Genomic DNA, 14,483 nt, shown 5'->3' with positions numbered 1-14,483 from the left:
TACGAACGTTTACTTTATCAAACATCCGGGTACTTTATTTGCGCGTCCCACTATCTTATATTTGTCACGTGTCTAAATATAGCTCATCGAACGAGGGCGCCAACACTCTTTCAAAACAAAATCGTGCGCGGGAATTGTTTCTTTCAATGGTCTGAGGTTAAAACGATAACCAAGTCATTACCAAGTCAATACTAATTCTGTGAAGTGTTTCTCAATAGAACTGAGCACTTGCTTTTCACATACATCTTTGTTTCCAATTTTTTGGAGTGTGGTTACTGAAGAAAAAATAATTTTGACCATAAAAGATGTTCTATTTCGAATTAAAAAAACAACAGTACTAACAAAAAATCACTTTGAATATATTTATTTTCACCCCAAATATTCAATTCCTTAAAGTAAACTTGAAAATGTTAAACCCCGTTTAGGCAAATAAATGCTTCTCGTTTTAAGAAAAATTTAAAAATGGTGCGGTGACGTGGTTTAAATTTGGTGTTATGATTATATTGATACCTTAACAAAATGTATGTTCAATGTTTTACATTCATTAAATAGTGCTTTCAAATACTTGCTTTGGAGGTTTAATCGATCCAACAAAACAACCTCTGAAACAGAGAAAGAAGCATTTCCCGTATTGCAAAAAAAAATGATGACACATGATGACCTGTATTTGTTGGCCTTCTAATTTTTTTCAAAACAACAACAACTACAACAACAATAACAAAAAGTTATCAATTTCTCAAAGATTGGAAACATTGGATTTTTTTTATTTGTGTAGCTAATGCGATTTTGTTGTTTTCTTCAGATTTTCTGTACTTGTGTTTTCACTCATTTAATACAAAAACGAGGTTTATAAGATTGTCTCAACAACAAAAACACACCCGCCCAGTCGCATTTACAGGTATAAGTATATCTCAAGGGATGTACATATTGTATTTAAATCTAATGTTTTGTTTAAAGAATATTGTGCATAATTTCAATTTAGTATTTAGTATTAATACGATATTAATACGATATACTACTAGTAGTAGGTTTTCTTATATGTTTATTTGAAATTCTTATTCTACAACACATTGATCAACATTTCATGTGTGCGATTAATGCAAAACTCGATTATGAGATAAAAGATCAGCACACAATTTGAGAAAGTGGTTTACGCATAATTATACTGCAACTACGACATTTCTAGGATAGTCTTCTTGACATTGTTATAATACAATGTGCACAAGATTGTATATACATAATTATCTCCAGCACACACAACACATTGTCCCAATTCTAAAATGAACTTTTTGTAATACTAATTCACTGTAATACCGCCTGCTTAAATAATCAGCAAATCAGGATTATGGTACAATCGATTCAATGAAAATTATATTTGCGAATTAGATCACGCGTTGGACATCCATAGTAGTGTGCACTGATCACGATTTCTGATAACCTGGTTTCCCCTCTGTACGAATAACAAGTTAGCTTCCCACTCTTGTAGTATGTATGTGATTGATTGCGTGCACCAACATCTATAACTCCAATATTGTTGCATTCTTTTATGGATACAGTATTTCATACATATTTTAAAAAGGCAGAGACAATTCGCCCTGCAACGGTGCGTTCAACAGATATATACCCAATATTAACTCCGTAGTGGTTCGTATAACAGAAATGGACCCAGTATTCCTTCCACCGACGTGTATATTAAAGAAATAGATCCACTATTCACGGTTATTGCCATTGGCTACTATACTATGACAAGCCAAGTGTTGCAATATTATTAAAAATAAATTTCTTTTTTAAAATCCATATTTCATTCTATAAAACGCAATTTATGTTTGTAAATTCTATTTTACATTCAATAAAATATTATTTTGTTTTCTAAAAATTTTATTTGATTTCATCAAACGTATTTCTGTTCGAAGAATTCCTATTTAATTATTCAGACGCCATTTTGTATTGTACAATTTTATATTTCATTCGGTACACGCATTTATATGTTCAAAAAAGCTTATTATTCTCTGTCATTCATTTCACTTCTGATACACCGAATTGTGCTTGGGGTAAATATATGTTTCACTTTTGAACCAAAAATATTTAATTTGTGAAATATTTCATGCATGATTCTGACAATTTTCTATGTTGGTTCATAAACCGTAACAAACTTAGGGGGTCTGCAATTGTACTGCGCCTGCATGGCGTCTGGTCCTGTGTCGTGTCCCTCTCACGTTTAGTTAGAGTGCGTATGGATGATGAAAGTGAGGCAATTCACAGAGAGGGACTTAAGAAATTAACTTTGAGGTCTCAATGTCCTGATGCAAGTGGACTTCGGTTCCGACATGAAACCGACCATTATAGGTCCCGGAACAACATAAACTCGTCGTTGGGCCATAAGGCCCCATAGCAATGCCGAGTTAGCAGGATCGATTCTGTGTAGTGAACTTCTGACTCTGTAGCGTTGCACTATTATATTCCTTGCCCACAAATGATCCATCATCATGACTGCCCCAGAATGTGGATGATCACTGCATATCTCACAAATAATACCATCAAAGACATCATCACTGAATTACTGTAACGTGATACATTATTGCCAGTCTCACAAATCCTTCTGCATAGTGTTGTCCTGTGTACGATTAAAATGGATGCTATAGTTACTACCTTATACTAAAATATGTTTGGATATTCAAAGTAATAACAAATTCCCAATTCCGGCCGGGTTAGGCTTAAAATAGTGACCACGAATATTAACTTTTGAAATATAATTGTTGGTATGTGTTGGTTCTTGAATATGGTTCGTCGTCCTGTAGTTTGTTTAGTAATTTGAACTTCCCAGATTGCGTAAAGCCAGATAGTTTCGCGATTTTTACACCGAAAATGCCTTGGCTTAATTATTTGCTGAGGGACGGTCGCTTAGGTATGTGCTCTGTAACTTGCAGCACATGAACCTAAAAGCGTCAGGTCATCAAACAAAAATGACGGTGTACTAAAGTACGTTCATTTTTTCGTAGCATAAAAACGATGTGCTCCCTCTCTTATTGTGACACCCTCAAATCGACTGATTTCCATTCCTCTCAAAAGTCAACAATGGTATATTCCCCTATTTTACGCACGGACTCGAAGCAGTCATTTTTGCTTGACGTGTTCATTTGCCTTCAATTACGTCTTGGTGGTTGTCACTGTCGTATTCTGAGTCTTACCAATAACATTTTGGTTCAAATTCACGTTGCTATCACCGAGAAAATTCAAAAAATCTGTCAGTAACATACCGGAAATCAACAATAACATAACGATGCTTTTGCCCTTCGGCGCCATTTTGAATTTTCCAGGTACCACCATGGACATACGTCCATGTTACCACAGACAACTCAGTAGAACATTTAAACCTTATTATAGAAATTCGCTCGCCATGCTAAGCAATCAAAACAAATTTATTTGCGCAAAAGTACGTACAAGGTCTTCACTTTCTCGTGGCATGAACACGGTTTTCACCCTTGCTTACTAAAAGTAAAAGTCGCAATCACCGTAGCTATCGCCGCGGTCAGTAGTCTCTCACCTCTTGGTTATTATTGTCGTCCAAGTAATTCACGTCCCTAATTTGGGTTCCCAGGCGCCTCTAACAAATAAGCTACATTGTATATTACCGCTGGACTGAATCAATGAAATATCACCTAAAAAATGGATGATTCCGCTCGGAAATCCATTGACGCTAAATTTAGGTTCCCGGGGCGCCTCTAATAAATAACTTATCTAAGCGCTGGGCTGAATCACCAAATAAACATGGAGGATTGGGCGAACATTTGAAACGTTCGTTGTGATATTGCATTACATTACGTTGTTGTTGTGCTATAAGTTGCGTTTTAGAGTCCCTCAATTTTGTTTCAAAGACTGCAGTTGCACAGAGATAACCAGAACGTTGAAAAGCTCGTCGTGAAATTCACTTGCAGTAAGTTACGTTTTCGGAGTCCCCCAAATTTGTTTTTTACCCTTGTCACTTATATTCCTACGCAAGAGTGAATTGAAGCACTAATATTTGTTCCTGGGAATCTGTGAATCAAATAATACAAAAAAGGTGTCACTATCCAATTTTCAAACTGCATTCATTTTCGCTGTAACTTTACATTTACGAAAGAAAGAAGGTTTCCCATTTTTCTGCCTAAGGATGTTTTTGACATAAGAATTAAATAGATACATTGTAGGTAAAAAAAAATACAACAGATTTCACTAGCATGAGTTTTATGTGGGCCCGAAAACTAGCAAAGACGGGCCTTACTAGGAACTACTTATTCCCTCACCAGAGTGAAATACACCACGAATGTTTGTTCCCCCGGAGCCTGTAATAAAAGTGAATTCATGTTTGTGTAGTTTTGGGCCTCAACGGTTACTGCATTTCCCGGAATCTTGCCAATGTCTATTGGGTCACAATCACTGTAGCTATTGCCAAGGTAAATAGTCTCTCACCCCCTTGTTATTATCACTGAATTTTTGTCGCCGGAGTGATTCACACCCCAAATGTTGGTTTCCCGGGCGACTCTAAATAAAAATACATGTAGTCTATCTAACCGCTGGAAAGATTGGGCGAAAATCGGTTTTTGGCCTCAACCTTTTTTCACACCGAAATACAAGAGCGATAAGACTCGATTTTCAAAGATATTGGACGACTTATTTTGTTTTGAGTTCATTGTATGCCTAGAAACATAGCAATGTTGTTATTTTGGTGAATCTAGAACATGATCTGTTCCAATAAAGGATATGCCAAACGAACTATTTTAATGGTTTCCTACTGGAACATCTCCTGGATAAATAATCCTCTACTCTCCAAAATTTGACAATGGCAGTAGCCCAAAATGGACTTCCTATTCAGCACGTCTTTGATTGTATTAATAATTTTTACGTTGACATATGTAAAGACACTCGCGAACTTGACAATATTCACTCTCAGACCACTAAGCAAATAGATGGAAATACCAGTTACATCACGAATGAAGACTGATTACTCTAATTCGGGTCGGGATAGCTGTATTTAGTGTTCATTTCTATGCAATTGCGATTCTCAATTTATATGTGTAAAATCATGCCGCTGGTGTGGACGACGACAGATTGTTTTGGTTCTGTGGCTCTCTGACGTTTTCTTGGTTGCATTTCGTATAAACCAGTCAAACACTGATAAATAAATGGTCCGGGACATATTCAACATGGAATGCCGCTAGTTTTGGCCCAGACGTTTCGGCCAAGCGTTTCGGCCAGGGCGGATGTTTCGGCCGTAGCTCTTTTTGTTGCCGACATAAGTGAAGCCATACAGAAATATCTCCCAATCAGATCAAGCAAACAGTAGTGGTATAAGAAAGCAACGTTTTTATATTATTGTTAATATACGTAATGGGCATAAGAGGACATAATGATTTCTTTGATTGTGAAATTTACATATATCGTTATATGTTTTGACATCAGCTATTTCATAACAATAAGTGTTGGCAGTATAGGTTTGTTTAAAGATATTCGGTTTATTCAGGAGTGGAAAACAGTGATTTTTCGACCAGTGGAAGAAACAATTGAGTGACTTGCCATTTTCAATGGTTATTTAGATATCCATTTTTTTTAATTGTATATATTTACTTGGTTTTAAATTTTTATTAATATTATTATCGGAAATATTTACCGAAATATTTAACACATATTTTATTACGTGACATCGGCATTCAGTTGTTTACATTTAATACATAGTCACTCTGTGGCTAAGATCATTGACCGAAACGTCCAGGGCCAAACGACCATCCACCGTCAACATGGGACTCTGAATAACAGGTAGGACCTGAAGATGGCGTCACCTTACAGCATTAAATTCACATTACAATTGTATGTGTCCTGGAGAACAGAGTATACAAGAACTGAAAACTGCACAGTGTAGTCAAACCAGTAAGCAAAAGATAATATGAATACTATGATACATGTATACATGAACATGTAAAAAAAATTAAAAACCTGTAGCTCACATGGGCAAGTTGACAATCCCTAATATTGCTAAACCGTCAGTTTAAAAATATTCTCAACTCCGATGAAAAAACAAGTTTCTGTCACTCACCGCGAAAGTCAATCATCGCGAAATCCGCTCAACGCGAAGCTACTAGTAGTATAAGTAAATCTTAATTGCAAGAGAAATGTACTTTTTCCATATCAATAAGGAACCTAGGTCGCCTTGGGTGTTCGGTTCTGATTCACAGTCGACTATCATTCAATAGCGCCGGTGTTGGACATCTATTCGATTCTGCCAATAGTGTACGTTCATTCCAAATAACAGACAACATTTCAAGGCAGGAAATCAATTGACGGATGCGCATGTACTCGTTGTGCATCTCATTCTCATTCTCAATAACACTTACAACAAACCTTAACGTTCTTAAAAACGCTGCAAGTGACTAAATACAACTTGTATGAAAGTTTCATCTTGATCACATAAGTTATGGTCGCATATGTCCAATAACTGATCTATACTGGAAAAAAAAATCTTGCCAAACTGTGAAGTTCGTGGCTTCTGTACCGGAGTTTATAACGTCCGCCATGTTTGACCAACAAATGTTGCCTCCTAAGTTTGTTATGGTTTATGAACCAAAATAGAAAATTGTCAGAATCATGCATGAAATATTTCACGAATGAAATATTTTTGGTTCAGAAATGAAACATATATTTATCCAAAGCACAATTCGGTGTATCAGAAGTGAAATGAATGACACAAAATAACAAGATTTTTTAAACATATTAATGCGTTTACCGAAATATAAATTTTACAAAACAAAATGGCGTCTGAATAATTAAATAGGAATTCTTCGAACAGAAATACGTTTGATAAAATCAAATACGAATTTTAGAAAATAAAATAATAATTTTATGAAATGTAAAATAGAATTTACAAACATAAATTGCTTTTTATGGAATGAAATATAGATTTTACAAATGTAAATCGCTTTTTATGAAATTAAATAAGGAATTTACAAACATAAATCGCGTTTAGGGAATAAAATATGGATTTTAAGAAACAAATTTATTTTTAATAATATTGACTTGCCATACTAGAGCTCACACTATATATGATGTATCTTATTTCTATGAGATACACAAACCAAAATCAACCTCACGAAATTGATTGCGTGCACCAACACCTATAACTCCAATATTGTCGCATTCTTTTATGGATACAGTATTTCATACATATTTTAAAAAGGCAGAGACAATTCGCCCTGCAACGGCGCGTTCAACAGAAATATATCCACTATTAACTCCGCAGTGGTGCGTATAACAGAAATGGATCCAGTATTCTTTCCACTGACGTGTATATTAAAGAAATAGATCCACTATTCACGGTTATTGCCATTGGCTACTATAGCTCACATATAAATAGGATGTATCTTATTTCTATGAGAGACACAATCCAAAATCAACCTCACGAAATCATATAATTGTTACTATGTAACGAACCAATATGGCGGCGACAGTAGTTTCGTATTACACTACAGGTTTTTTTCTTAGTGAGGAACGTGACAAAACGAAACTATTTACGAATGTTATCTAAATGATGAATCAATTTGTGGCATTAATTGATATATTTTAATTTGTAATAATCCGAATAAAATACATATAAACGAATATTACTTGAATGATATTTGCAGTGCTGGTTGTACAGTATTTGAATGACCGCGTATGAGATTTATGGGTGAGTTGAGGAGTTTGTAGTCAGTAATTCTGAAAGACAGTGAGAAACGAAATGCTATTTATGTTTGGTGACTAGTTTATTGGGAATGTGTATATGATTGTCTTCTAATGTTTGCCATCTAAGCGCAGATCTTTGGTCATTATTTTTTTCAGTCTACATAGAATACAAGGTAGCAAAGTTGATAATCGATTGGAGACAAATGTTATATATATGTATACGTGTGTTACTGTAAAAGGGTTAATTATTCACTTGGTTTTAATTTTGCTTATTTCGCTGACTGGAAAATGCGCTAAATTAAAACCCAGTGAATACGTAAAATTGAGCATAGAACACATTATCTAAATGATAAAACCGTGAATTTAAAACCCACTAAATATGCCTGAAATGCTAAATCAGTGAAAATTAAACCCAGTAAAATTAGTCATTTTACAGTATTTGAAAATCATGAATACAGATTGAAATGTTTACGATTAATTATTATCAAATTGCACCCTAGTAGCGTTAGTCGGCATCCCCTCTGATAAAGTAACATGGACCTAACGTCAATAAGTAGTGTATGTACATGTATGTACATTGAGCAGGTTGAATGGTGACTATCATAACGGCAGCTTTTCATACCTCCTATTCCACATCGCATCGCATCACATCACATCACATCACACAAGACTGTACTTCAGGTTCAACTATTTCTCTCATTTCTGTGCTCGACAATTCCGTCACACAAAATGTTAAGGAACGTCAGCATCAATAACGATTTACCAGACTTCTCAAACTCCAATGATTATATACGGGACTACAGCTACGATTACCCGGATATAGCGATGTCAGCAGACTGGCAAACTATTTTAACAACTGCTTTCACTCTTACTATGGTGCTGTCAATCACTGGTAATGCCTTAGTCATTGTTGTTCTTCTCTGCGGAAAATCCGGAAGAGGCGATTTAAATATATTTATTGTAAACTTGGCTGTGGCTGATGTATCGATGGCTGTACTGTCCATGCCGTTCACACTCACCACATTGATGTACGGACATTGGATATTTGGTGCGGCAATGTGCCCAGTAATGCTGTTCGCACAACAGGTAACTATCAGCAAACTATACATCTGTTTATTTTGTATTTAATGTTTGAACATGCATACTTAAAAGGCAATATCATTATTATGCTTTACTAATAATGAAACACTTCAATTCAATGCCGTGATACCCCTACGTCAATACTATTATGCCATTTGAATTTTGTAAAATGAAGTGACGTGACACAAGTTTAGATTGCACTTCATTTTTCAGACTTTTCTCGTTTATATATTATAATTATTTGTTTTTACTCATTCAAAGAAAGTATATGTAAATAAATTTACAATTGTTATTCAGCTATAGTATGTGCTGTTCGGGTTGAAAAACCTGAGTTGGCAGAGCGGTATAATATATACATGTACTGGTAATGGAGATCTTAGTTAATGGGAATTGCACTCGAACGAACCAATGTTTTAGCAAATGTGACGATTTATTGTATGTAATTGACATGTCAGCACAGTCTGCATCGTTGTTTTTTACAGACGAAGATCGGTACTACGAATGCCAGATATTTTGAATATATTTATCGTACTTACAAAATTGCTATTCCTATTGTTCTACACTAAAAATCTTGTATTCAGCGAAATATGTTTACTGTGTGTCCTAAGTTGCGTAGAGTACACATGTAAACTTGAATGCGGTGTGATTCATAGTTGTCACGGAGTCTACTGGTCGACAATTCTGTAGAAGTTGTGTATTTGCCATTTTGCGCTAGTTAGTTTCACGGTCGAGTGAGAACGAGTAATGCAGGGGATATAAAACTTAGTAGCAAAAACTACATCATTATATTTGGAAGGTTATGTTATGTATGTATATTCACATTCTCTCAGAAATTCTATTGATCAAGAGGCACATCCAGACCGAAATCGACGAGTGAACATGTTATTTTGTTTGAGACAGCCACTTCCTCCAAAACACTGAGCCATGGTCAACATTCATGGCAAAGAAGTAGCAAATTATTGTCTTACAGCGTATAGTCTATGCGATGTGAGAGTGCTCAATTTTTTTCTTCCAGGTGTCGGTATGTGTCAGTATTTACACTCTCACTGCAATTGGCATGAACAGGTATTTCGCTGTAATGTATCCACTGAAAATAGGATGGACAAAGAAACATAACCGAATTTTCGTACTGTCAGTGTGGGTAGTTTCTGTTATTTTGAGCATTGTACCACCCATCGTTGGCTACACCAAAGAGGAGTACTGGGATGGGAATACGATTTTCCTTTGCGCAGAATGGTGGTCCAATGAAACATCATCAGCTATTTATGAGTTATTCGTCATGTGTATTACCTATTTCATACCACTGGTACTGTTAGCATATACCTACATCAGTATTGGCCGTAGGCTTTGGGGAAGACAAATACCAGGAAATGCCGATCACAACAGAGACCGGACACAGAAGAGAGCTAAACGCCAGGTGTGTATGCCGTTTCTTTTCACATGCACGTCTACTAACATTTTTATTCTATGTCTAAACACCGTGGGTACAGAATATTTGATTTTAGTAATTGCCTTCCCAGCTCAAATTTGTTAGAGGGGAATTGTGTTTGATGGAAGGGTCTGTGCATCACTGAACATCTCACCTCACCTCGGAAGAAGACATATATGGCTTAGCACTCCGAGTATATTTCATTATATGAGGAGTCGAGCTCATCCAAGTCCTGCTAGCTTTTCGTGGTGGGATATATTGTCTTTTAATATTTCGCCGTAGGTAATGAGCACGTACGTTACGAGAGTACATTTTGTCTGTATGCAAGCGTAAACTATGGGAAAGCCCTTCCAGTGTTGCAGTGTGGGGGTTGATTAGCAAATTTTTTTTGGAAATAAAATGCTTTCAACAAACTGGTGTTATTTCAGCTCAAAACTCTATTTTTTGTGTGTTTTCATTCGACTAGTTTGATCACTTGTTATGTGTGTTGTAATATATTCTACTAAATAGACTGTATAAAACGTTATGAATCGTCTCATAACTTCTGAGATATAATATTTAACAATAGTTTACGCATAAATAGTTTCATTAAAGGGGCACCTTCCAGTTAAGCCTAATCTCACAACGAATTTACTTTCTGGATTAAAATAAGAATGGATAACAAAAGATAGATTAACATTGTAAACAACATAAACAATAGTGTCCCATGATTCTTTGGTGCAATCCATGAGATTGAGCGGTTCCTCTTTAAACACGGCATAGACACGTATCATGTACACAGTGAAGAAACATGTTCTGCGTTTTAGAGTAAAGTCTCATATACGGACTCCTTTCACGACTTTTATTTTGCAATACTGGTATAGTACTTTATCCATCTATGATTGACATTGAATTAATAAAGACAAATGAACATGAAATGAAATAAAGACCATCAATAAAACAAAGTTTGTCGATTGTTACATGATGTGATGCGGCGATTTGAATTTTAAGGGCGATTGCTTTCTTGTTTTCCCCTGTCACTTTTATACAATCATGTTTACATAATTTCAGGTAGAAGAAAAAGGTCTGCAATATTTTTTTCCAACATCATTGTCTGATTTTTTTCGGTTCACCATTATATATAAAAGCCCAGTCTATTTCAGAATTCTGCAAGTTTTACATGACCTGCTTGCTGTGAGAATTCTCCTTTGCATTACCAGGTCATTTTATGGAATAACATTAAAGGTATACTGACGTCATGTTTCCTATATCTTAATAAACTTTACAACTTATTCCCTCGTCACTTGGGTTCTGAAATAATACACCCAATGAACCTAGTCCTTTAATTTAGTTTCCAATTATTTATGATGAATTGCACAAAAGCTAAATATTATTTTTCGCTATTTCTTGAGTTTGTTTATTTGCCAAGTTTCAGGTACAAATAAATGCGATAACAATAGTAGATATACAAACAAAACAAAATGATAAATGTAAAAAATAAATAACAAAGTGTACAAGTGTTTTTTAGAACACATGTTGGGTGATTAGGCGAGAAAACCATCTGCTGTTACTAAATTGGGGTGTACGTTACCAATAAGTTTTGACATAATTGATTGTGTTGTGTCGACAACTGACGACAATTTTTCTTACTTTTGCAACGGCGACATCGGAGAGAGTCGATGTATGGCCTCCTAGTATAACGTTTATGTAACATAGAACCTCAGACAAGTAAGACAGAACGATGGTCTTCGCGCATGTGCAAGATTTGTGTTGAGAAAAAAACACATTATTTTCCCACAACGCAACGCGCTCTAGTAAAATGGCGGAGAGTACTCGTTTGTAGTTTTGAAACCCAGAGCTATATTGAACCCAGCTAGCACGACATTACTACAGGTTAGGCTGGTACAGCGCATGCGTATTACCTCACTAATCTGTACGTGTTTGGGATATGTTGCATGGTGTTATAGTTATAGTCACCCTGATTCATACATTGCATGCGGTCGGTGCAATGCTGTCTTTATTCCTGTATACAATAAACTACTTTATTTGGATCAAATCAAAATAAAGCATGACACCATGTATCTTCAATATTATTATCACTGCGTAATCCTGCTATTGAGTGTGTTTCCAGTCACTGCGTATCAATAACATATACGTTATACAGTCCTTGTTGTCTTAAATAATGAATCATGCAATACATGGTTTTAAGAAGTAGCGTTTATTTATTTTATAACTAATCTATAACATATTAACCGAACATTTCATTCAAATCAAATTGAGGCAACTGGTGTCCATGATATGCGGCAATGCTCCTGGTCGATACGTCTACGCGCACTCGCGGACTGGGTCGGGGTGACGTCACGGTGATCATTCTGATTGATCAATGGCAGTTTTCAAATTTATAAAAGTGTTATGTCTATGAACCGTACATTTTATAAACGGCTTTCTGAAAGCACTGAGCGATACACAGTGAATCACACAGTGACGGTTATAATTGGTGCGTGCGCGGCATTGTATTGTAGAAACACATTGTCAATCAAAATGTATATCTTTACAATTGTTTTTAGGTCATAAAGATGTTACTTGTAGTTCTGATAATGTTTGCGCTTTGTTGGCTTCCTCTTCACATATTCAATATTGTACAAAGAGTAAATCCTCATCTACTACAGCAAGATACAACCAGGATGGTTAACGCTGGAGTACTATGGCTAGCGATGTCTAACAGTTGTGTAAACCCTGTCATTTATAGCTTTTTAAATGGCAATTTTAAGGTGAGTATACCAAAGTAAAAATCGTAACCAGAGAAACACAGTCTGCCTAATATAGTACTCAGTTGTTGATGCTGTTGTTGTTGTTGTTTTTTAAATCGATAAAAGCAATCTATGATTGTAAGTTGAAGTGGTAATGTTTATATCACGTTCCTTTAAGCAAATTTCAATAATTGTGTATGATGGTGCTTTTTGATAAATACAGTTTTGTCATTATAATAGTCAAAATTGCAATAGTCGTATACTTAAGATATATATATAGAGAGAGAAAGTGCACACATACCCTAGTGATTATGAGGTTATTTATAATTGATATTGTGAAATAATAATGTTAACGCCCAGCTTGAAAGTTATAAATTTGTTGCAAACATATTTGAATTTTAATAAGCAAGGATACCGAATACTCTGTACATTTGTATTCTAGTTTAATAATGGGAGTTGTCAAGAAAATCAGGCTAACATTTGCATAATCAGACGGCGTAATTTAATTACTTTTGGAGAAAAAAAAATAGTCACCATGAACAGTCGTCGCTCAGCGCGTGTTCGTATTTCATGTAAAGAAACAATGTATTTTACACACGTTGTGTACGTCGATATGAGTCCCATATCGAACGCTACTGTAGGAATTTAAGAACTATATCAATAGATTAGGCAACATTCTGTTGTTCAAAAAAAGTCACTCATATGTTAAATAATCGAACATAATTATTTCTAAATGATTTACGCTCCGCCCATCTTTTTAGTTTGTCTTATGTGTAACAGTCAGGCGCTTAGACACCAATGCGATGCCACATTTCACGATGAATATTTCGGTTTTGTTTTCAGAGAAACCTGATTCTGCTGTGTGGGTGTTCGCGTAACTGTCCGAACACAGCGAATTTAGGAAGATCACAAGGACAAACTTTGTCAACAACAACAACAACAACAACAACAACAAACATTCAGCAAGGAAAAAGTACAACTTATAGTGAACCTTCAATAGAACAACTCGACATGGAGGAGTCGGTGTAATTATTTAGCAGAGCAATGAACTAAATGACACACAATGACATTAGTGATTAGTTGAGTTGTGTTATTGTTGAAATGGGACAACAACTTTTTAAATTACTTGTGGTCAGGAAAATCTTAAGTAACTTTTGAAACCACTCGAAGGTAACGCTATATGCTGATATTCGCTCGAACTACTAAATGCGACGGTGATAAAGTAGTTTAAGAGACTTAGATTCGCGGAAATCCATTGTCGTTTCGAAAAGACGTTTTATTGGATATATATCTTGATTTTGAGTAAAAAAATGACCCTAATTACCACATGATATAAAGAGATTATTTGACTATTTCCTAAACTATTTAATATTGTGTCTCTATTTATGTATTAAGAAAAAACAATTCTACGTATAGTGCTCACATGGTGTACTTACTGTTAAAAAAATTATTGAACCATATCTATATACAAATTCACCATTATCTATTACTTCAATTGTGCAATCAATCTGATTAAAATCTGATATAGTGTACGGGCTTTAATTATTTTGGCT

General features: G+C 35.3%; 1 protein-coding gene across 1 annotated transcript; it reads left to right on the top strand.

The window, feature by feature from the left end:
* The first annotated feature begins 8,421 nt into the window (after positions 1-8,421).
* Positions 8,422-13,959, top strand: LOC100371424 (QRFP-like peptide receptor). The gene is made up of 4 exons (XM_002737312.1): positions 8,422-8,778; positions 9,788-10,189; positions 12,748-12,951; positions 13,774-13,959. Exons 1-4 carry the CDS (start codon positions 8,422-8,424, stop codon positions 13,957-13,959), a joined length of 1,149 nt encoding a protein of 382 aa, XP_002737358.1.
* The last annotated feature ends 524 nt before the right edge of the window (positions 13,960-14,483 follow it).

This window comes from Saccoglossus kowalevskii, chromosome 5 (assembly GCF_978046115.1).
Source record: "Saccoglossus kowalevskii chromosome 5, keSacKowa6.1, whole genome shotgun sequence".
In the NCBI taxonomy this organism is placed as follows: domain Eukaryota; kingdom Metazoa; phylum Hemichordata; class Enteropneusta; family Harrimaniidae; genus Saccoglossus; species Saccoglossus kowalevskii.
Note: the sequence above shows the minus strand (reverse complement) of the source record. Positions and strands in the feature narration are given on the sequence as shown.